Source organism: Microplitis mediator, chromosome 3, assembly GCF_029852145.1.
Source record: "Microplitis mediator isolate UGA2020A chromosome 3, iyMicMedi2.1, whole genome shotgun sequence".
In the NCBI taxonomy this organism is placed as follows: domain Eukaryota; kingdom Metazoa; phylum Arthropoda; class Insecta; order Hymenoptera; family Braconidae; genus Microplitis; species Microplitis mediator.
The window spans coordinates 5,308,960-5,333,937 of record NC_079971.1 but is presented as its reverse complement, the minus strand read 5'-3'; the positions used below and the strand labels follow the sequence as shown (position 1 = coordinate 5,333,937).

At 32.1% G+C, this 24,978-nt stretch overlaps 2 protein-coding genes across 12 annotated transcripts in view; both read right to left on the bottom strand.

The window, feature by feature from the left end:
* LOC130664387 (mucin-5AC-like) overlaps positions 1-24,978 on the bottom strand; it is a 324,309-nt gene that overhangs the window by 64,933 nt on the left and 234,398 nt on the right. For all 11 annotated transcript variants that reach the window (XM_057464205.1, XM_057464214.1, XM_057464206.1 and 8 more), the window contains one exon: positions 6,601-6,647. In XM_057464205.1, coding sequence (XP_057320188.1) covers positions 6,601-6,647 — 47 coding nt within the window. The remainder of the gene's footprint in view (positions 1-6,600; positions 6,648-24,978) is intronic.
* LOC130664389 (uncharacterized) lies at positions 23,964-24,942 on the bottom strand. The gene is made up of 5 exons (XM_057464217.1): positions 24,715-24,942; positions 24,592-24,624; positions 24,488-24,517; positions 24,307-24,333; positions 23,964-24,241 (listed from the first exon to the last, which is right to left on the bottom strand). Exons 1-5 carry the CDS (start codon positions 24,773-24,775, stop codon positions 24,075-24,077), a joined length of 318 nt encoding a protein of 105 aa, XP_057320200.1. The 5' UTR covers positions 24,776-24,942; the 3' UTR covers positions 23,964-24,074.

Genomic DNA, 24,978 nt, shown 5'->3' with positions numbered 1-24,978 from the left:
TCAGAAAGTACTGTATGCTATCTAGACTGTACACGGTGAGAAATGCATGGCGTTCAACACCATACTGGTAAGGTCTCAAGACAGATGCTAAAATAGTATGTAAAATATTCCTGGACAGTATTGCAACGAGTCCCAGAAGTATGGCGTTATTTACTATACTGTATAGTACTGGAGCTATTGTATTGCTCACACGTATGCATAGCAGGCATGGCGAAACAGCATGGCCTTGAGACCCATACTACAATGCCGAGGGCACAATGACACTATTTTTTCCCGCCATAATTTCTGGCGTGTCAATCAATGTATACTATCGTATTGCCACCAAAACTATATGGATGTAGTTAGACTAGGTTTATCTGCCAGAAGCTTTGTGGATACGGCAACGCAGTATGGGCCTGACGGCCATACTGACATTGCGGCGTCCGCGACAACTATCGCCAATGTTACTATTCCCGCAATGGTTGAATCATCTATGCATACAATTTTATAACCTATAAAAATCTTCGATACCATACAGTATGGCGTTCACGCCCATACTGGCATAGTGATATCCACGAAATATTTCTTACCGTGTATGCACTACTGTCTGGGATAGTACTCAGTACTATCCCGTAGAGTTGCCACTACTTTATTGTTTTTTCCGTGTATTGTTTTGAAATTGGGCAGCCGATCGGGTCTTAATATTTTGGTCCATCAATAATTTAAATGAAATATGCATGGATGACTAAAGGTTCAAAGAGAACATGAAATAAAGAGAGTAACTAAAATGAAGATGAGGTATGAGTAAGTGGGAGTAGATGAAGTAAGAGTATAGTATGAGAATGAGAATAGGATGGTCAGTAGTAACGGCAGTAGCCGGGTACATTATTTCTTGATGTCAAATAAAGCAATTAGCATGTGCCCTGACCAGGGTCCCGGGGCTGCGGACCGAGTAATCTGGCCGGAGTCCCTGGCGTGTGCGACATCTTCATCAGCTCGTCTGCCTCATCCCTATACTAGTTTCCGTAGCACACATACACACACACACACTCACACATACTTAGGCTGACTATAGCTATAGCTATGACCATGACTATGACTATGACTGTACGCCCAGGAGACAGCGATAACTGAAAAGAGAGAGAAATAATGAATAAGCTGAAGAAAGAGAGAGAAAGTGAGGGTATATAGCTTCCAAGGGAAATTTCACAAAGGCTGACCTGCTCCTAATGAATGTTATATAACCCTTTTAATGCTTTACGCCTCTTAGATTTTTCAGAGCACACTTTCCGTCTCAGTTACACTCTTTAGTTCCCTCAACCCCTTGTACCCTGCGACGAACTGTCTTTATTCAACAGTAGTATCTCCGGGTTCTTCTGCTTCACTTTAGCATCCACCGTGTTTTCTACAGCCTCTTCCGCCTCTTTTACCTCTTTCGCTTTCAGACTGCGTCAGAAGTGGCTTGCCTTATATTCCTACCGCGGCTCCAACGGTTTCTACCACCACCGAAACCCCAGACCCTTGGGGGCTGGTAATTATGTGGCAGGCGTAAATTAAGCTTGTTTAGATTGCGATTTTTATTAAGGACCTTTATGAGGTGAGTGGCAAAATGGCGGTGCAACACTTTTTTTTTTCTTTCACTTAACAGGTACTTTAATTTTTTAATATTTTATTTTCGATTAAATCATTTAAGAGATTTTATTTTTTTTCAACATAGGCAAGGTTGGGGCAAGACAACCCCCCGAAATCAGTTTACTTTCGTCCTATTTCGAACAAATTCATGGGCATTTTGCCCCAGAAAAAAAACTTTGATTTTTAGGCATAACGGCCTCTCGCCAAAAAAAAATTTTTGATCAAATTTTTGGACGGGGCCTTCTGCCAAACCCTTCCTTAAGTAAAAAAAAAAGAATAGTTTCACTTAAATAAATATCAGGGACATCTATTGGTATTTTAATTCTATTTATCCAAAGCAATAAATAGTTTAGTCTGTTGAACAAGGGTCTAACAATACGTATAGTCCTTAAATATAATTTACACTATTCTCGAAAGCTCGTAAGGAATGATCATCTTACACACGTGGGAAATAGTATCCGGGCTTGCAACTGACCACAACTATAAGTCGACATTAACGATATCATGCTTTAAGACCTCCTTTATATCTATATATATATATTTATCTTTTCCGTTATTTCTGTTAGCAGTAAAATAATTCTTATCACGTGTTTATAACCCACGTCACACAAAATCCCACGTTACATTATAATCTTATATAATTTGGGAATGTTACATTTCGAATGAGACTATTATTGGAATAGTAACTTTTAGTTTACGAAATATATGTGTGTATATATATATGGAAAAGGTTAGATTAGATGAGAATACGCATACCTTTACCCTCTTGTGGATTCACAAGCAACTCCTTCCATCACTTAACTCGCGAGTTCTACGAAAGTTTAATTCAACTGGGCGGGCAGCCGGGCGTAAATGCTTGAATGATTTGTTGCAAATCGAAAGCACCTTGGATCTTTTGCCACCCTCTATATTCACCCTTTCTCCACTTACCTTACATATATTTATATTTGCACACATATATACCGTTCTCTTTATCTATTCATTCGTACGTATGTACTTTTGTCAATTCACATGACTTGGAGCTATCTTTAGTTTGTTTAATCACACGTGCATAATTTCTATCACTGAACTTTTCAATCAATATTATATTTGAAATCTCATATAATATACATTATATAATTATTCATATGTAAAAATGTGATAATTATTTATGTAACTAAAAAGTTTTTAAAATTTCATGCTCACTTCGAATGCTCATGTTATGATAAATATAATTATGGAAATTAATAAATTATTACTGGATTTTTATTTTCGACTTTGATACTGAGTGATTACCCGAGTCAAAATAGAAGGCATACTTTGAATCTAAATGAGCATTGAAAACCGAAATTAGGCTTTTTAGGACATAATCATTGTAAAAGCTTGAAATGATCGAACTTAGACTTACAAATGTATGAATCAGACCTACGAAGACATATATCGTTAGTCCCAGGCTGTCTGTGGGACCCAATCCACATTTGGGTGTCATTAGCCCACTGGAGAGATGACTGGATCACTTGCATCAATTCTCCAGTAGTCCGCAAATTTAACAATTTTACCTTTTCGTAGTATTCTTTGCAAGTCCTCTCTTCTGTTAAGTCTAGTTACGTTCGTTTTACAATTTATGACTATGTAGGTCTAATTCAAGCCTTTGTAAGTCTAAGTCGGTCCATTTCAAGCTTTTACAATGATTATCTCCTAAAAAATCTAATTTCGGTTTTCAATGCTCACTTGAGTTAAAAGTATGCCTTAGATTTCGACTCGGATAAGTATTATTAAGTAACTAAAATATGAAAATTTTCAATTCATTATTAATCGGCGTTAATATCAAATCCGTCTATATGTTTGTCATATTTATTGTCCGATTAAATTTTTTAAAACCAACCGCTTTTTTTCAGTCACCATTTTTTAAACTACCGCCGCGCCAGTGCTGTCACCGGTAGATAGCAAAAACAGGTAAAAAAACAAATATGTCGGCTTGAATTGTAACATACCTTCGGTTTTGGGCTTAAAATAGTAATTACAATCAAACCGAAAGGATTCAAGTTCTGATAGTAAATAGAGTTCTCTCGTTCAAAAATCTAAAGCTGACGCTTAAAGAATCAGTGATATTAATTTAGTCTTCCGAAAGATTATTGCGATCACGCAGGAACGGGCAACCGAAATCAATGAAAATAAAAATAAAATAAAGCTTTTAATTATTACCTTAAATACTCAGACTTATTTATTAAAATGCCCTTTTGTAAAAGTATCCTCTTTATACCCCATCAATCTTTTATATAAATTGTAGCCAGCATTTAAAGTCAGTAAATCAGCGACATAATTTCAAGTGAGAATGTAAAGCACTACTCATTACTTCGATTTGCGGTATGCAATAAATATTAGATAACACTAGTGTCTAGTGTCTTTCCAACTTGTTTATATTTTCAAATATTCAAAGAAACTATTCCTGTTGCCGCTCGTCATTTATTATTAATTTTAGTTCGAAACTAATGAATAAAAAACACCCGACTTAGTGTATGACCTCGTGTTACCTCTAGACATCTATAGTCCGACAAAATATTTTAAAAAGTTAAATACCAACAATCATTGATATTCAATGAACATAACATAATTTATTTTTTCCACTTTACCTCTCACCAAGTAGACTTAACTTCTTAACACAACTGTACATGCTCATATATATAAGTCTATATCGTCTGCGTTTTCTCGATTGGGCTTTGCCGTCATTAAAAGTTTATAAAGAAGTCTAGGTACGCGAAAGTCGCAAGCGCGAAAAGCAAGACCGTGAGCCAATGAGCGGAGTAAAAGAGGTGAGAGAGGAAAAGCTTTCGGTTGTACGCCCGCGTCGGGGGTTAAAGGGAGACCGGGGGCAAGGGGATGAACGAACCGTCTCGAGGCAAGTTTTCTCATGTGCAATGCATAATGAGGGGAGGCTAAAGACGTAGAGGGCTTACAAATGAGACTGTATATACCTCTCGGAGAACAACTCTATAGTCATTACATTTTTTTTTTGATTCATGGAGAATACTCGAGTTTGGACGGAGAAAAAATAAATATTTAAAAAAATCAGAGTTTGATTGATTTTTTTTTTTTAGCTACAGAGCTAAAAGTTTGCGAGGTAATTGCCGCCGTCAAGACTCGTGTATTGCACAATTACTGAGTAGAGACCTACGGGTCTATCAAAAAATGTGTTGGGCGCCCAAGCGCTTGGGGTTATTTTATATAGATATATAGATATATAAGAAATGGTTGTGGTCTGATCGACTAAATGTATATATAAAGTAATATATATGTGCTACCCTTGAAGTGCGCACGCGATTATTATATTGAGCTAGTCGAAAAACCGATTAAACGCGTTGGGTCGATCGTCCGTGGTTACTGATTGCCTGTTAACTTGTTACGATATTAATTATATGTAAAAATAAATTTAGAAAAACTAAATATATGGTTTTCGTGGGTTAGAAGACTAAACGATTTACGGAGTGAATGAGGATTAAGTCCGGAGAGGATGACGTGATTTCTGCAGTTAGAAATTTTGTGTATTTGTGTTAAAAAAGTACTTAGTTAATTTTTTTGTATTGATTTTCAACGCAAATCTGTCAATTCAACACAAACCGTTTGTCTTATTTTACTTTAACTAATTTTTATGTTAAATGGACTCTAAAACCAAGTGTGTAGTCGAAATTAAGACACTTGCCGAATATTATGAAACGCCATAAGCAATCTATAGATTTTTAACACACCGTGAAACGTGTTTTAAGTGACTACTAAAAACTATAGTTTTGTTTACGGCCTTAAACATACAACACATTTAATATGTGTTAAAATAATACACTTGTAACACACTTGGTTTTAGAGTGTGATTAGGAAATCTGTAATGTAACAAATTTCTTGTGTTATTCGAAAATTAACACAAAAGTTGTGTTGTTTAGCTAAACACTCCCGCGCGTTCTTCATTACTACAACCAAGCAAAGCATTTTAGCAGCATTGTCTGCAAGGAAACTTGAATTATAATTGATTAACAATTAAATATAATCATAGATAACTTTAATGTTGTTATGATCAGGTTCAATGATTTTTTTATTCTCATTTTACGGGAGGATGATTCGTAGCTCCGTTTTTTAGAAAAGTCACAGAAAATCGAACTAATTGTTTGCTAAATTGACATCAGTTGTTCTAAGAGGTTATATCAGTATACTTGAGTTGGTTAGATTATGTGCTTATATTTATTAGTTAATTTTAACACGAAAAGTCTGTTAAATTTACACAAATTTTCTGTCAAAATAACAAATTTTGTGTTCAATTATTTAACATAAAATTTGTGTTACAGATCAACACAAACGCAATGTGTTAAATTAACACTAAAATTTGTGTAGACCGTTTGCCCCACACGATTTGTGTTGAATTTAACACAAAATTTCTAAGTGTGTGTGTGTGTGTGTGTGTGTGTGTGTGTGTATTTATTTAATCCCCTTGGAGTAAAATTCACTCTGAAGGGGAATTTATTTTAATACTCAAACACCGAACTGCAATGAACGCGGATTTAAAAAAAATCAAGAACCAAACTCCGTATTTACTCCGTAGTCGGAGGAATTTTTTCTAAAACTTCACAACTTCACGTAACGGAATGGATTCGGATTTAAATAAAATCCGTATTCACTCCTGATTTTTTACAGTGAAACTATCAGACTAATTGATAGTATTTCATTAGGGTATGCAATTAATAAGTGATGAAAAAAAAAAAATGAGATCAGACGAGTTGATCTAGTATCTAAAAATGTTAAAAAAGTTAATTTAATTATTTATCTGGGTTTTAACTAGGGTACTCATTTTACATATATAAATATCGAGACATAAAATATATTAATTGCAGAATAATATTCATATGTATTTATTATTGATGGTTAATTTTTTTTTTCTTTGTAATCGGATTATTGGAATTTAATTTCGTTCTCATTTGCGGCCAACAGTGGAATCAAATTTTTATTTAAAAATAAATTTCTTACCTTGTTCATCATTCGGCGGGGATACTCCCGCCTCGTTGGAGGCGACTCTGTAACAAAAACAAATTTTATAAATTATTTCCTTGCCACCTCTAGTCTTTTTCATTAAAAAATTTTACTTAAAATTTTATTTAATTGTTTTTTTTAATTTATTGCAGACTGAGAAATTATTTTCTCAGTAATTTATGGGATGAAAAAAATTTTCAGTTGACAAAAAGTGTCTTTATAAAACACAATTTACAAAGCTGTCAATTTTTTTAAACTTTGCAATGCGACTTGAAAGATAATTAATTATGTTGACGTTATCGATGCGCCTGCAAGATTTTCTGTCCACCCCCTTATTGCCTCTCCTCAATCTTTCCTTAAAAAGTCTTACGAGAAGTTTTCTCTCCTTTAAACTCCCCCGCCCTAAATGACATTCGCGTCGACTCAAAATTAAAAATTTCAAAAATATTTTACTTCATCGCATTAAAATAATAATGAGTTAATTATTTTTTTATGATTCAAGTCTAATTAAATAAAATAAAAAAAATTCCAGTGTCTGGAAAGTTGGGAATAATGTTTCGGACACAAGGCATAGCAGAGACGATAGAACATAAGGGGGTAGTGGGGAGGTTTTCTAGCAAACCCCTTACGCGTGTCCGCCGCAGATTCAGACTCCTAATTAAGACGAGGGTGGAACGGGGCTGTTACCGGGGTAAGGGGAGGAATAACGTCAGTTTGTGTTGGGTTCGAGCCTGAGGTGGGTGAGAAACACTCCGCGAAGGAAGTGGTGAAGTAAAGAGAGAGAGAGAGAGATAGGAGGGGGTGTACGAATCCGGACTCTCCGGCCAAACGGGCTAAGGAATATTGATCACTACTCTACAGCAACTGCTGCTGTACACTCGTATCTTCTATTCAGCATTCACTTACTCTCTATGACTCGCTATAAAGTCCTTAGTTACAAACTAGAACCAGCCAAACCGCTAAACACCAGATGCGTCAAATCTGTTTGTTACTTTTTGATTCAAAATTACCATTTATTTTACTCAAAATCACTTGTAATGCTTACACTTCAACTACATCTGACTTATTTTATCCCTTAGTTGTGATTTCAAGTTTATTACTGTACTTGACTCTATTAATTAATAATTTTAAAAAAACATAATTTTTTGCCATTGTTTAAGGGGGACCACTAGTGTGAAACTTTCAAAAAATCAATTTTTTTGCATGGTTCAATAGTCTATAGCTTCAAAAATAACACTACAATTTCTAGTGCATATCTCGAATATTTTTTTGAGTAACAGCCATCTGAAGAGCAGCCGCTTATCGGTTCTCTTAAATACATTTTTCAAAATTGCTGCAGTTATAACTCGAAGACAAATCATCCGATCGATTTGATTCGAAGTGCGGCTTCTTTTATATGTTTCTACGTACCATGAACCTCCAGTTTTTCGATCGGATGAAATACGTAATTTTGCCAGGCTAAAAATCATCAAATTTTCACGCGAAATTTGAAATTTTTTTTAAAAATTCCACCATTTTGTTAAATTTCAATTTTTTCTTAGCCCGAGGGTCTAGGTACGGGAGATATCTTCAAGTTTAATAAATTTTTTGGTTTTTTTGATTTCCTGCACTGTGGTCGCCTTCACTGCAGCAGCGGGGGACTTTCTTTTTGGAGCATTGAGAGATTGCGAATAACTCGCTGAATTTTGAATTTTTTGGTCCGAAAATTTTATTTTGTATTCAATATATATCCACAAATATATCCTTAAAACATAAAAACATTCCATGCAGTAGTTTTCTTTAAAAAAATTCCCAAAAATCATTTTTTTTAAGCGGCCACACTACTGATCCTCCTTGAGTAAATTAAAATTTTCAAAATGCTTCACAAAATATTTTATATCTTACGTAAATTTCTGATAGTAACCATCTTATCCTATTTTGTCTAAAAATGTAAAACAAAATTTTTAATGTCACTAAACTAACTACCAAATTTTATTAAAATTAAAATTTTCATATTTTTTAACTTTTCCAAAAGTAATTATTTTTTCCACACCCCGTTTTTGTCTCGAAAAAAAAAAACTTTTTCAAAGCCACTGTTTTCTTTTAATTGACAAAAAATAAATCCAATTTTAGGTTTAAAAAAGTGATTTTTTTTTATCATCTCTATTTTACTTGGCTCTCATTAGACAGAGATCAATTTTTATAAATTTTGTATGTTTCAAAATAACAAGTAAATTTATTGAGTTTATAAGTTATAAAATATTCATAAACATTTTTTATTAAACTCGTTAAAGATAATTCTGATTGAAATACTGAAACATTTATTTAAAAAGATCGATAAAATAATTCAGAAATATGTATGACACTTTAACGTTACATTTGAATACTCAAATAATTAATATAATTAGAATCCATCTAAACTGTCAAAATATCAAACTTCGACCATGAAAAATTAATCGCGAGTAAATATTTTTCAAAAGTTATCCTCAATAATTTATGACGTTAAAAATATAATATTAAAAAAAATAAAAAACTAAATAAATTCCGTGGGTCAATGGTCGATTTGACGAGTAAGAGTAATTCAAACAGGGTTTAACTACCCCACCATGTTTTCTGGGTATCCCGCGGCAAACTGTTTGTCCGCTAATTAGAAGCTAGAACTGTAAAGTTTCGAACTTTCAAGTTTCTTGCACTCGCTAAAGACCCACTCTCTTTTTAAACCCTTCGCTTTCTCGCCCCCCCCCTTCCTTGGACCCTCATGTAGTCACTAACCTCTTTCCCTCCCCTTTTTCTTTCTACCGCGTCCTTCCCCCGTAGTTCAAAACCCACTTTTACCCCCGACAAACTCGCCCAGGGAGCGACCCTGCATCCTTGAGGGCACTTCCGTCTACTCTGGCCGGCGCTAATTACTAATTGATTGGTCCACGTTTGAGTTTTGAATTGATAACTAAAATCCGAACCCGTGTGTCTTAAATGTTTCTTGGAATTGATTAAAAAAAAAATGAGGGTATGGGTTTATTTTATAAATTTAAAATGTAGGGGAGGAAAAAAAATAATATTCTAAATGTAAATTTATATTTTTATGATAAATGTATTTGGATGCAAATTGATTGAATTCATTTAGAGTGATATCAATTCAAGTAAGATAAATTTCATTCAGATTTTTTAAGGCTTCCTCCTGCCCCGATCGTGGAATTTACCCCCTAACAACCGACGGGTTGTAATCTGAGCTCAAATAAAAAGACGTAATGCCAGATAAAACATCCCATTTGTCTAACGACGATTTTTCTCGTTCCTTCCCCCCTTCAATGAGACAAAAGTGCTTGGAATTGAGGTTTCGGGGTGAGAAGTAACGTATAGAAGGTAATCATCTTAAATTATTGTCACAAATGTCTCTGAAAATTTTACCTGATTTTTTTTTGCCATTTAGATTCCAAACATCCCCTTTCCCCAAAAAAAATTTTATTTTTCCGCTTAAAAAAAATTTACCCTCTTATTGAAATTAAATTTTAAAAAATTTTAATTTCCCGCCCGATTTTTATTTCCCGATTCCAGTCTCATTTTCAATTCAAATAATTAATTATTATTAACCCCCACTTTCTTTTTCCCACTCATTAACAAAACAATTTTTTTAATATTTTAAAAATTAATTTCAAATTTCAAATTTCCTGCCAAATATTTATTTTTTAAAATTCGCCCCCAATTCATTAATTTTTAATTCAGACTATTAATTTCCATCAACCCCCACTCCTCACCTTTCCTCCCCATGCTTATTAATAAATAAATAATATTTGTCCATAAAAAAGCAAGCAGCGAAAATAAAAACGCAGTCTCTTATAAGTATGTAATAGTTATTTATTCGTCATGGGGGTAACTACCCCTTCTTCAGAAGCCGGAATTTCGTATTTACAACCCCGTATCGTTATCTCCAACCGCGTAAAGAACATGAGAATGATATACGCGGTAATAACAGGCCGGTTGTTGGTCGGTGAGTGAAACTAAGGGGTGAATTTTCGTAATGCCCATAATGCTCCGCTATTTCACATGCACTGTACCAACCCCATACCTACTTTGTGTCATATATGTAACGTATCTCTCGCGTACAAGGGTCTACGCAGTACATAAATATATATATATACATATATATCTTTAATTTTTTTTACCCCATTTTCACGGGGGTTTTATTGCCGGAAAAGGAGTTGAAAAAAATTTTTTACCCCAAGGGTTCGTAACCCCTATCATATAATTATGTCTTATTGTTTAAGGGTAATCGTTTAAAAATTTTTTATTACTGTAAATTTAATTATGCGTTATATATTATAATGTTTTGTGTCATCAATTGGTTTTATTATTTTTTTATTTATTCCTCGGAAAAAGGGAAGAAGAGGCAGAAAAATTTAAGTGGAAAAAAAATGTCTGGCATTGACGCGCGGATGGCGATTGGTAAATTGAGTAGCATCGAGAGATTCACTCGTTAAATAAACGTCTTAACGGGTTGAAAGGGTACGATACAGTAACAGGAGTCGCAATAGCAACAAGGGTAGAAACGATTATTTAACGACGTGTCTCTTTGGTGGAGGCGAGAGTCCGGACTGTTGTTAATTGCTATCTGTCAGTACCACGCAGTCAATTGCCACCAGATAATTTTCTTTTAACTATTTTTTTATTATTATTATTAATGATTATTATTTTGGATAAATTAATAGTCTTTAATAATTAAGACAAAAAATTTTTCTTCTTGTGTCGAGAAAAAAAAAAAAACGAACTCATTGAGACGGAATAAATAAGTGAGTGTGTTTGAGTGGGGTATAACGTATTCGCGAGAAGTAATTTGGACGTGGCAGGTATTTATCCAGCTCGGCAGGAAACGGCACGAGGGATGCAGGGTGGACTCGAAGAAGCGTGACAACTAAGAGCATTAAAGAGACGTTCGGCTGGAGGTTTAGCGCTTCTTTTGGGCAATGGAGATGTGGAGAATGTTGAGAGTGTTAGGGATATTGGGAAAAGCGGAAAGAGGTAACGAGTGTGTTAGGGTGTAAAGAAAAGGAACTTGTGAATTTTACCCCTAGGCTTAACACTACGGGTGGCCGTGCAAACCTTTTCTCTCAGAAGATGACGATCCGCAACCCCTTAAGCGTCACTAACAGTTCTCTTACTCATCGAATCATTTACTAGATTTAATAGTTTTTTTTATAAATATCTATATTATTAATATTATGATCATTAATTTATTTAACGAGATAAAAAATATGTGATAAATAACATTCTTTACACAGTTAGAAATTTTGTGTATCTGTGTTAAAAAATTGTTTGTGTTCATTTTCAACAATGAAATCTGTTAATTCAACACGAACCGTTTGTGTTATTTTACTTTAACTGATTTTTTATGTTAAATGATTAGAAAATCTGTAATGTAACAAATTTCTTGTGTTATTCGAAAATTAACACAAAAGTTGTGTTGTTTAGCTAAACATCCGCGTGTTTATTCATTACTACAACCAAGCAAAGCAATTTAGCAGCATTGTCTGCAAGAAAACTTGGATTATAATTGATTTACAATTAAATATAATCATAGATAACTTGAATATTTTTATGATCAGGTTCAATGATTTTTTTATTCTCATTTTACGGGAGGATAATTTGTAGCCCCGTTTTTTAAAAAAGTCACAGAAAATCGAACTAATTGTTTGCTAAATTGACATAAGTTGTTTTAAGGGTAGATCAGTACTTGAGTTGGTTAGATTATGTGCTTATATTTATTAGTTAAATTTATCACGAAAAGTCTGTTAAATTTACACAAATTTTCTGTCAAAATAACAGATTTTGTGTTCAATTATTTAACATAAAATTTGTGTTACAGATCAACACAAACGTAATGTGTTGAATTAACACTAAAATTTGTGTATTTGCACGGTAAGAAATGTATGGCGTTCAACACCATGCTGGTATGGTCTCAAGACAGGTACTAAAATTGTATGTGAAATATTCCAAGACAGTATTGTAACGACTCCCAGACGTATGGCGTTATTTACTATACTGTATAGTACTGGAGCTATTGTATTGCTCACACGTATGCATAGCAGGCACGACAAAACAGCATGGCCCTGATACCCATACTTCAACGCCGAGGGCACAACGCTACTAGTTTTTCCCGCCATAATTTCTGACGTGTCAATCAATGTATACTATCGTATTACCACCAAAACTATATAGATGTCGTTAGACTAGGTTTATCGGCTAGAAGCATTCTCGATACGGCAACGCAGTAAGGGCCTGACGGCCATACTGACATTGCGGCGTCCGTGACAACTATCGCCAATGTTACTAATCCCGCAATGGTCGAATCATCTATGCATACAATTTTATAACCTATAAAAATCTCCGATACCACACGGAGAAAAATGTTGGCTCGAAACCTAGCAATTTTTATTATGCTGTCGACCAAACTAGAAACAGGAAGGGAAGCATCCAAAAATTATTATGCTCATACGAAAAATTATTATGCTGTCTCATAATACTTACTTCGCGCGAGACACTCATCGATAAGCTGTAATAACAATTACTTTCATACATTATAATAGTTGTGATACAGTATAATAATTTTTTACAAGAGCATATAGTAATTTTTTGGATACTTTACTTTCTGTTTCAAGTTTGGTCGACAGCATAATAAAAATTGCTAGGTTTTGAGCCAACATTTTTCTCCGTGCATACAGTATGGCGTTCACGCCAATACTGGCATAGTGATATCCGCAAAATATTTCTTACCATGTGTGTTGAATTTAACATAAAATTTCTGGTTGTGTATAAAATAAAGATTTACCCTCACTAAAATTTCAAATTATTATTTTAACAGAATAAAAAATAATAATGATAGTTAATAATCAAGATAAAATTAAACTGTATTATTTTTCGCCTCCTGATTTTGAGAGTACCCCTATCCTTTTAACAAGTACAGTAAGTACCTATCTCAACTCTTGTATATTCTATATAAAGTCTGAGTTGCGGCAGATTAGAAATTCATTTGAATATTTCCAGCGGCCGTAGATAGCAAGAACAACTACGTAGCCTCGTGGAATGGTGAAAAGATGCGGGAAACCGAGGGGTGCAAGATACAATACATTCTATAAAGTAGAAGGCTTGTCGAGAAAACCATCTACTAAATACAATATACTCCCATGTACCACAAAATTCCATTTTAACTACCAGACTTTTTTTATTTCTTATAAAAAAAAAAAAATTCTTTGCTATTATTCACATAATAATTTTTTTTTTAAATTAAGTTCGATGTGAGGTAAAGTTATCAGTTGACGGGAAATTATGAAAATAGATACAAATCAAAACTTATAGAAAATATTAAATGTTGAATGGAAGCCGCTTCGACCGAGATGAAGACAGAAAAAAATTTCTAATGATTCAATTTTTAATTAAAAAAAAAAAAAATTAATGATTAATCAAATCAAGAAATTTTATTATTGAATTTTTTAAAAATGTTGTTTTTATTGCCGCCATAATTAGACTATTATGACTGTCATTAAAAATATACAAGGGTAAAATGGGCCGCCTACGAATTTTTATTTCATTATTTCATCAAAATTTAATTAATTTATCAATGAAAACTTCTGTAGAATTCATTATAAAATATTTTTAGTGACCCTACTTACCCCAATGAATATTTTCCCTTTTTCCCGTATAATTTATATATTTATTAAAATAATTATATATGTATAACAAAAATGTATGAAATAGAACCTGACGGAAATAGTCTTTAGCTTTGAAATTCTTAGCCATTAATTTATTTCCCTTTGAATGCATCCAAGAAAGTAGTCGGGGGTTATTCTCTATTTGGTAACACCCTTTTCCTTAACACCCGTACTATAATACACCCCCTTCCTCCCCCACCCTCACTCTTTAACCTTAAACACAAGCCCGGATTTTCCGTCTTGGGCGTCGCATGACCGGGACATTAAGACATTGTTCGGATGATTTACACCGCGAATTATATTCACGTGCCGGCCGTATATTAAACATACATTGTGAGTTAACCCTTAACTCAAAACAACCCCTTTTCATTTCACTAAGAGTTAGAGATATCCGAATCGCGTATCAACAAAAATATTAAATAAGCCTCAATCGATCATCCAATTAAACCCAGACGATCCATCAATTCCCTATTTACTTTTTTTCCTCATATTTATGAAGGAAAAAAAAAATTGACACTAGAATATTGAAGACATTGAACTACCCCAGTCGAATCCCTAATCAACCCTTTTCAACGCTCGCAATTTCGTTTCTCGGTGTTACCGCCACCCTTTTTAGGCTTTTACTTTTCTAACCAACCGATTCCGAATTCTTTACACGTGCTCTTAACTAACCACCAAAAGTCCCAGACAACTAATCAAGATTCTTTATTGACTTTTTTTCTTGACAAAAAAAAAAAAAATCAAAGTTAATAAAAGACGGATTTATTTTATTATTTTTTTGAGTTTATTAAATTCATTTTATTTTTATTTTTTTTTTTTTTTTGAGCATTACTAAAATTGATGGACTCCGGTACCCCTCGTTAGTTCAAGATCCCTGAGCGATGGCGTGCAGTCAAGCATCCGGATATTCGTACAAGTGAAAACGAGTTTGATGTATAACCAATCAAATATATATATATATGTTTATATACACTCAGATATTGGATAGTAATGTGAGATTGTACGCGTGAGTTGTTAATTTACGCGTTCGTTACATTTTATTTTATTCGCAACGTCGAATCCATTTTATCAAAAAATAATTTTTTGATAAATTTTTTTAATTCAATTAATAATTTATTTGTTGATGAATATATGAAAAAAAAAATTATTTATAGATAACAGAAAAAAAAAATTTTAATTCAGTTGACGGGATTCGAACCGCGACCCGACTAGTTGGAGGCAGCCGTTCGCTACTTCGTGATTTTTTGAATTGAAAATAATTTTCTATGGATTTCGATAAGTTTTTGAAGAAAAAATAAAGTTATAAATTAAGTGATATTCAAAAATTAAAAAAAAAAGTAAAAGTGGTTACGATCATCTGAATTCATTGTTTGGATAATATAAAGAAGAGACTATAAGATTTTGTATGATGGGGTGAGTTAGTGAGTTTACGATGATACCACAATTCCCTTTACACCATTATACCCCCATCTCGGGCAGCCCCCGTTAAAATCTTAGCTTCTTTACAGACTGAAGCGGTGTACGCGATAGTGAAAAGGGTTCAGAGGGCGATAATCGACCGTAAAACTGAAGACGAAGGGCCATTAAGGCGTCGTAGACGTGCCATTACCACCCCAACATGCGAGTCGAATGTCAAAAAATTTACATTGTTTTTTTATTTTATTTTTAAAACCCCGTCCTCTGAAGCTCGATCATATTCATTTCTTCCCCAACACGCTCCCATATCACATTTACTCCTCCCAGGCTCACATTCATCCCCTTGAGTACTTTTTCCAAAGACACACGTTACATCTTAACGGCATAAATTTCCTACAATAAATCCGTCGCTTCAACGAGTAATCGCATCCCCGTTTCCAATGTATTCAGTCTCTCCGAGTTAGTCCACATTTTTTTTTTTCATACTCTTCTTAAGGATATGAGATTTTGGACAAGCTGGATTAGGGACACTAGGGTGGAAAATAAACACGTGTAAGACTCTATTTTCAAGTGGAATACAAGTAAAGAGGATTCCACTGGCTACTAATCTCAGATCAGTGACCTTTTTAAAGCTACTTCAACCTTTTCAGACATCGATACCAGGCTCAATATTTAAATGTCTCTTTTTTATACTTCCTGTTATTGAAAATCAATTTGGTGTACACCATTCTCTTCGTTTGAATGTGTACTGTAACCATGGAAAAGTCTCTTTCACTAAAAAAATTTATTTTATAACGAATTTATCAAAAAACTAAAGTAACTTTTGCCACACCTATTTTTTCAAATTTCGTTTATTTAATTTTTTCTCAATTTCGATTTCATATACTTTCTATTATTGAAAATCAATTTGTTATACGTCTTTCCCTTCGTTTAAATGTCTAGATTAACGTTAAAAAAGTCTCTTTCACTAAAAAAATTTATTTCATGACGAATTTATCAAAAAACTAAAGTGACTTTTGCTACACCAATTTTTTAAAATGTCAATGATTCATTTCTAAAATATTTAAATTATTTGAACTTCCTATTATCGAAAATCAATTTTTTGTACGTCATTTTCTTAATTTAAATGTCTACTTTAACGTCAAAAGAATCATTTTAACTAAAAAAATTTATACCATAACGAATTTATCAAAAAACTGAAGTAACTTTTGCTACATAATTTTTTCCGATTTCAACGATTGAATTTTTGAATATATATAATTCAAATATCGTGTTATCGAAAATCAATTAATTATACATCGTCCTCTCCGTCAAAATGTCTACTCTAATATGTAAAAAAAAAAATCTCATTCACTAAAAGATAAAATTTCATAACGAAAATGTATAAAAACTAAAACAGCATTTAACTCGTAAGAGGAGTTTGATCTTTATTTGAATAATTTAAAAAATAAAAGCGTGGTATTAATAACGCCATAAAAAAATATTATTCAGAAGTGAAGAACCTTTGAGGTAGTAAATTCAAAAGTAAATGAGAGATGAAGATGAGGATTGAGTATAAGACAGGAGGTTAAAGGGACGAGATTGTTATCAAAAGCTCAACGGCTTCAGCCATATTACATCGGATGTCCCGTCAAAGCAGGCCTCGTATTCGGAAACGAGGCCATCGTCGCCTCATTCCGTAAAACCCTAAGGCAATTTTATACTTGTAAATAACGATCTAGAGGTCTAGCTTGGCGTAAAATTCCACCAAAATTAGGCCGGACAAATTTATTTTTAAATTTCCTCATCTAAAAAATCTCAAGGAAAAAAAATCCCCCGACAAATTTTTATATCCGTGCAGAATATAAAAGATAATATTTGCGATTATCTATCATTGGGGTTGTATCGTTTTCCGAAAGACGATACTTGGGTGGCACGCGCGTTGAATGCCGTCGCATTATTGCTTTTATGGGCAATAAAAGGACCAAACATTGCTCGTATGTCCCCAAGATCTATATACTTTTTTTTTTACTTGCATCCCCATGGACATCGACCCCTTCCACTTTATCGTTTCCTCGGATTGGTATTATTGCTGTACACGGGATCGAAATGGCTGTTGAAGGTGTCGCGATTGGTTTTGCGATCAGGATATAGACAAGGGAGTAACTCTAGTCCCTCAGCCAGTTAACCTCTTAGTATGGACTATACACTTCTACTACCCTTTACTACAGCAGTCCAATGTCCAAAAGTCCAACGGGAACCCTCGAAAAATAATGGGAAAAACCTGAGGTTCAGAACAATTTCTTGCTGAAGAAAATTTTATTTTATTTGATTTTAAAACAAACATAAATTTTTTGTCCGTTTTATAAAATTTTTTTTGTAATATAAATTTATAATGAAAGCTTTAAAAAGTAAGCTTGTGGTATTTTTTAAGGATTTTCCAAGATAACTTAAGTATTTTTTTTATTTAAAGATCCCTTAAACTAAAACCGATATATATCTTGTGACGTACGTCTAGTAAGAGGCTTCAACCCCGTTAGTCCTCGTAACAGAAGCTTTCGCGAAGCTTCTTCTGGGGGTTTGTGATGACACTTCGGTTACGACATTAGCGACGACGTTCTTCCCTAACTCTCTACTTCGTCAATGTCGATGTGTTTCCTGAAATCTACTGATGGTAGATTCATTTTCGAGTGACGTACGAAAACGTTTGTTTAAAAGAAATAAAAAAAAAATCGTAATTATAATAATTAAAATTTAAAAGGGCATTTTCAAAAATATTAATTTTTTGTACTTGACTTTGAATTTAAATTGTGGCTAAACGATCGAATTTAAGGATAAAGTCATTGAATGCTTTCTTGTAGACAATTTAATTCCTTATCAAATTGTAAAGAGATATATTGGTCGTATCTTTAATAGTATAGTCAGAATTTTAATTTCAAAGACGCGAGATCGGTAATTAGATTAGATTTTTAATTTAATAATAAACTTGTTACAAAAAATGGAATTATGAGTTATGTTTCGAAGATACGATAAAAATGTATAGAAATAAAATTATAGAGAATTAAATTTCATATAAGAAAAGATTCTTGTAATTTTTTGTTTTATTGAATAATGTCTGAGTTATTTTGATTTGAATTTTAACAAGAAAATTAAGTTTACGGATGGTTAATTGAGTTTATTTATCACTCATTTAAATTTATGACGTTAAGGGGGACTAGTGTGATATTTTGAAATAAACTTTTTTTTTTGCATAGTTTAATCGTCTATAGCTTCAAAAATAGACCTACAATTTCTAGTGCACATCTCGAATAGTTTTTTGAGTAACAGCCATCTGAAGAGCAGCCGCTTATCGGTTCTCAAAAATACATTTTTCAAAATTGCTGCAGTTATAACTCGAAGACAAATCATCCGATCGATTTGATTCGAAGTGCAGCTTCTTTTATATGTTTCTACGTACCACGAACCTCCAGTTTTCCGATCGAATCAAAAATGTAATTTTGCCAGGCTAAAAATCATCAAATTTTCGCGCGAAATTAAAAATTTTTTTTAAAAACTCCATTTTGTTGAATTTCAATTTCTTTCCTAGCCCGAGGGTCGCGGTACGGGAAATACTTTCTAGTTTAACAAACTTTTTGATTTTTTTGATTTCCTGCACTGTGGTCGCCATCAGTGCAACAGTGGGATTTTTTTTTTTAGCCTTGAGAGATTGCAAATAACTCGCTGAATTTTGAATTTTTTGGTCCAAAAATTTCATCTTGTATTTATCATATATCCACAAATATATCCTTAAAACATGAAAACATTTCATGCAGTAGTTATCTTTAAAAAAATTCTCAAAAATAATCTTTTTTTCAGGCGGCCATACTAGTGGTCCCTCTTAAGTAAAATAAAATTTTGATAAATTTTTAAAATCAAAGTTATTCAAAACTCGAGTATTAATACTCCTTAAATAAATTACCAATAATAATAATTAGTTAATAATTAAAAAATTGATTTTTAGGAACTAATTTCTTTCAATTTACGGAAATTGTATTGCGAAGAAGTAAAAGGTAATTTACGATCTGTATTGACAATACCGTTTGGCAGATGTAATTTATGAAGAAAGATAATAATAATAATTGACAGAAAGAAGGATTAAAATAGACAATGGTTATAGTTGAACGCATTATACACAAGTCTGGTTTAATCCTTAAATCGAATCTTTGACTCCCGCTCAAGAGAAGGGGAAGGAAGGACGATGGTATTCAAGTAAAAGGGGTGGTAGCGTCAATAAAGTCAGCCGGAAACGACAGAGGGAAGTTTGAGGATCGTCAGGAACGTATTTTCTTTCTCACTTGTACACTTTATTTAACTTGTCGTCTCTCTTTATCTTTCATTGAGTCTTTTTCAGTAGTGCGCCTCCTGCACAAATGGATAATGGGATCGGGATCTTTGCAACCCTCTCAGCCTTGCATCCGTTCCCGTCGTTTCTTTTGAACCTTCATTTTCCCATTACACTTTGTCTTTGCTCGAATTACCCCATATTCCACCAAAACTTTATTTTCTAACTTGTTTTTGCTGCCTTTTTTTTTTCATTTTTTTGAGAGGTTAAAAAAATAAAATGAAATAAATAAAATAAAATAAAATAAAATAAGTGAGTTAGAAGGAGAAAAAAGCTATCGAGGGAATCTGAGAGACGACGTAGGCAAAAACTCTTGAGCTATCCAAACAGATCGCAGGGCAACACACTTGATTTACGTTACCCTTGGCGATAACTTCGACTTACTGACTTTAACTTTATTTCTCTCTCTCTCGTTCTCTTTTTTCTTAAGAATCTTGGCTTTACTTTTTCCTATTCGTAGTCTTCTAATAGAAGTACTCTTATTCCAATAACCATGAATCTATCAGATGTCAAAAAGCGATTTATAGGTAAAACGATTTTTTTTTGTATAGAATTTGACACAGAGTCGATATGAAATAAAATTTATTTTATTTTGAATTAACCAATGTGTCAAAATAATTTCTACCTTATATGTTGCATAGATGTAACATATTCCAGAATTGCCCGGATATATCCGGATATATATTTCTTCCGTATGGGTAATTAGAGATATATGTCGACATATACGTGAATTGTTAACTTCTCGCTATGAAAATTGAAAATTTTCAAAAAAACGGAAGTTATTGGTTTCGATCTCGACGTTTTGAGGTCCTAGGAAGCTATTTTGACTATTTCTGGATGGACGTCCGTGTGTGTGTGTGTGTGTATGGATATAAATTAATTTTTGTCGTAGGATATCTTTGCAAAGATCGGTTGGTTCGTTCCATGGAACGAATCAACCAATTTGGACCTAGTTTTAGATCTAATGAGATTTTGAAGTCAATAGGTCAAGTAGTTTACGAGTTATACGAAAAATAAAAATTAAAAAGTCTTATTTTTTTAGGTTTTTTTCATATAACTTATAAACTACTTGTCTGATTCGCCTCAAAATGAAATCAGTTCTCACTCTTGGTAAGTTCTCAGTCCAATTAATTCGTTTTAACGATATCGTTGGAAAAAATTATTTTTTTTCAGTGAAATGTATAGTTTGTTGTGTCTAAAAGTTATTTGAGCTCGAAGAAAATTCTTTTTCATTCGCTTCTATGTGCTTGCGTTTTTTCTTTTCCTGAAGAAGACTTGTCTGATAACCCCGAGGCCCTCAAGCATCCATCGGACGCCTTAATTTTGGCTCCTATAGAAAATCTAGACTCAGCTCCTGAAGTTCGAGAGCAGAAAGTTTTGGGATTTTTCCGCAGGGTCAACCATTTTTCAGATTTTTTTTTAATGGAATTTCTTCAACAAAATTTTTGCAAAAATTACTATTGAAAAATAATTTGCAAAATATTAAAAACTGGAAACGTATAAAAATATATTTAAAAAAAAAATATTCCGGGCACTCGAAATCTCAATAAAATTTCTATCTAAATAATAATTTATGTAAAAAATAAATAATAAATGAGAATAAAAGACTTAAAGACTTATTTTAACGATATAAGATTATCCTTTTTTTTTTGTCACAGTTATAAAATGAACGATGGTGCCAATGACAGAGCTAACTCTCAACAAATGAATGCACGTCGGGGGTTTGACGTAAAATAATTTATCAAATCTCTACCAAGTACTTTTACCCCTCTCGCTCATTTTCCTCATCTCTGTCACCAGAAATCTTTGCCTACTCTACAACATTAACGTCTTAAATTAATCAACGTTCACGTGAACTAAAAAATCAATAAATTTGTAAAAAAATCATCAAACACCGGAAAAAAAAAAGAAAATGTAAAATATTATTTTCACTATGAAAATAATGATAAGAGTCGAAAGTGACCTTGTCCTCAGTCGCTCTCGAGCCGCGGAAATATCTCATCGCGAGGGAAAAAAACTTTTTTAAAACTTTCTGTAATCATTTCTCTGTCCTCTTCTCATTTTTTCTTTTTTTTTTTTTTTTCAAACTTTTTCTTATTCCTTCTTATTTATTTTTCCTCCTCATTCTTTTTACTCTTTTGGTGGTTTATGTCGTTGTCTTTTTATACCAAAAAGTACAAGAAGTAAAAGAAGTAAAAGACGACCCCTAGAAGACTACGAAAAGTAAAAGCAACCCCCAAGCAGTCTCGACGCTTATCTTTGCGAATTCTTTCGGTCTCACAACACTACCCCCATTGCACCCTTTACTTTTTTTCCTTTTCTTTAAAGGTAAAAAATTTTAATTTACTTTTTTACTCTTTAACAAAATTACTTTATTAAAATACACATTTTTATATCCAACAGTTACTTTTTTATTTTATTTATTTATTTACTTTAATACCCACGAGGTTTAATAATACATGAACTAAGTAGTGTTTATTCAGTAGCGGTTGGCAATTTACACGGGGCATTAAATATTCAGGTGTCACACAGGGGAAATGGATACCGGGTGTTAAACTGACGAGACAAAATGTCGGAAAATGATTAAATAGAAAAGAGATTGGAAAATTTTTTTTTTTTTAAATTAATCAAATGGTTGGCAGACGAAAAAAATTTTTGAATGTTTGAGTGCCCGTATGAAAAAACAATATATGGTTAAAATATATAAAATCATATATGTTTGCAACAAAAAAATATATGATATATTATATTGTATATTATAAAAAATCATATAGAGATTTTGGCCGATTTAATATAAAATTATATACAGTAGTAAATATATGTATTCCATATATGTAACTTATATGATTTTTATATTAAGCTATGTATACATTTACATTTAACTTATAATATATTGTATTGATATATTTCTTTTTAAATTCAAAAAATTTAAAATTTTATATGAAATGAAATATATGGTAGCATATAATTTCTTTGTTATATTTAAGCATATATTTTATTCGGTGTATGTATATGTATATGGGTATATTTATTTGCATCAAATTAAATAATTTTGAAAACTTTAACAGCAATTTAAAGAGTATATTCAAATTTAGATCTAATTTAATTGGAGTTGGTCATACGAATAAGAAATTTTTTTTTTCCATACACAATATAAATATATGTTTTTATATATGATCAGAATATATTTTTTGTATATGATAGAAACATATATTTTTATGTATGATAAAAATATAGTTTTCGTATATGATAAGAATGTATATTTTCATGTATGATAAAAATATATTTTCTGTATATGATTGACATATATATTTTATACATACTAAACATATACGGACTCGTATATGATGAATATTATATTTTTTAATATAAAAAAAAATATATCAGAAAATATAGTTAAATTGGCGACATATATTTTCTGATATTTTTCATATATTTTTACATATATTTTGACCATATATGTTATTTTCATACGAATTTTCAAATCATTTATTTTTTTTGTGTTGTTATGAAATTTGTCGTAATGAAAAAACTGAGAAGAATACACAGTTGAAAATTTTGTGTTCTTGTGTATAAAAATTCAGTGGTTAAATATTTTGTGTGAATTATTTGACACCATCAAGTGTAAATTTAACTAAAGTTGAATGCATTATCTGATCTCAACAAGTTTTAAACCTGTATTATTGTTTGACACAAGTATAATGTGTTAAATTAACACAAAAAGTTGAGTGGACTGTTTGGGGCATGTGACTTATTGTGTTAAATTTAACAGAAATTTTTCAACTGTGTATTGAGCGACCTCCGAAATTCAAGTATTTGACACCAGATATGGTATTAATTTTTTTTTTATTACCATAAGTGTATGGAAACTTTTTGAAAGGTAAAAACGAGAAAAATAACAATTATTAAACTATCTATCAGTCCTTCTTAATTTTATTATTGCATGTGTAATTGACAGCCAATAGTTAAATTTTTAAATTCATGTTGCTGTAAATTTCAGTTTTTGCTAATTACTAGTCATCCTCACTATCATCTTCATCATCGTCATCCTTACTATCATCATCATCTTTATCATCATCAGCTTTATCATCATCATCTTTATCATCGTCATCTTTATCATCGTCATCTTTATCATCGTCATCTTTATCATCATCGCCTTTATCATCACCATCTTCATCATCTGTTGATTAAAAAAAAACTCTCAATTATCCGGTGATCTATTGATTAATAAAAAAATTTATTTACCTTCTTTAGAACTTTTCATGCCTTTTTCTAAAATAAAGAAACAATTTGATAAAAAAAAAATAATGATGACAAAAATAGTAGTCGTTAAATAAAAATACAAAAACTTATAAAATTATCGATGGTAATTTATTTAAATAAATTCTTAAACTAAAATCTAAGAATAAAAAAATTTTTAAAATACTTGTTTCTTTGATAACCAATCGATCAAGGGCTGTAATATAAAAAACGTTATTAATAAACAAAATTATTTTTAGTCATTACATATAAAGTTTTTTTTTTAATCACCTGTTTCAGGAACGACTCTTAGAACAGTCTGACCTGTGTATTTTGAAACATTTAAAAATTAAAAATTTTTTAAATAAAATAAAGAAAGTTTTTTTTTAATTTTAGAAAAATTTTTTTTTTTACCTGCAATCACATTAATAGCCAATAGAAGGACAAAAATCATTAGAAAGTATCCAATCTTCATTTTAATTTTCCGTCACTTTTTGATTAAAAAATTTTCCAAACTAATTTTCAAAAAAATTTTAATGATTTTATTAAATATTACAGCTGCTAAAATTAAATTTTACACAATTTACGTTTAAAAACTTGGAGTATGAAACGAATTATTTCGAAGTTGTTTATCTACTTAACGATTATACTTGCGAGTGTAATTAAAAATATCTATAA

Excerpts from the sequence above, each read along its gene's own strand:
- LOC130664389 (XM_057464217.1), bottom strand. The coding sequence starts at position 24,775 with ATGAAGATTGGATACTTTCTAATGATTTTTGTCCTTCTATTGGCTATT. Across the intron at positions 24,334-24,487 it reads ATTGGTTATCAAAGAAACAA|AAAAAGGCATGAAAAGTTCT; the intron begins GTATTTTAAAAA and ends TCTTTATTTTAG. Across the intron at positions 24,242-24,306 it reads CATGAAAAGTTCTAAAGAAG|ATGATGAAGATGGTGATGAT; the intron begins GTAAATAAATTT and ends TTTAATCAACAG.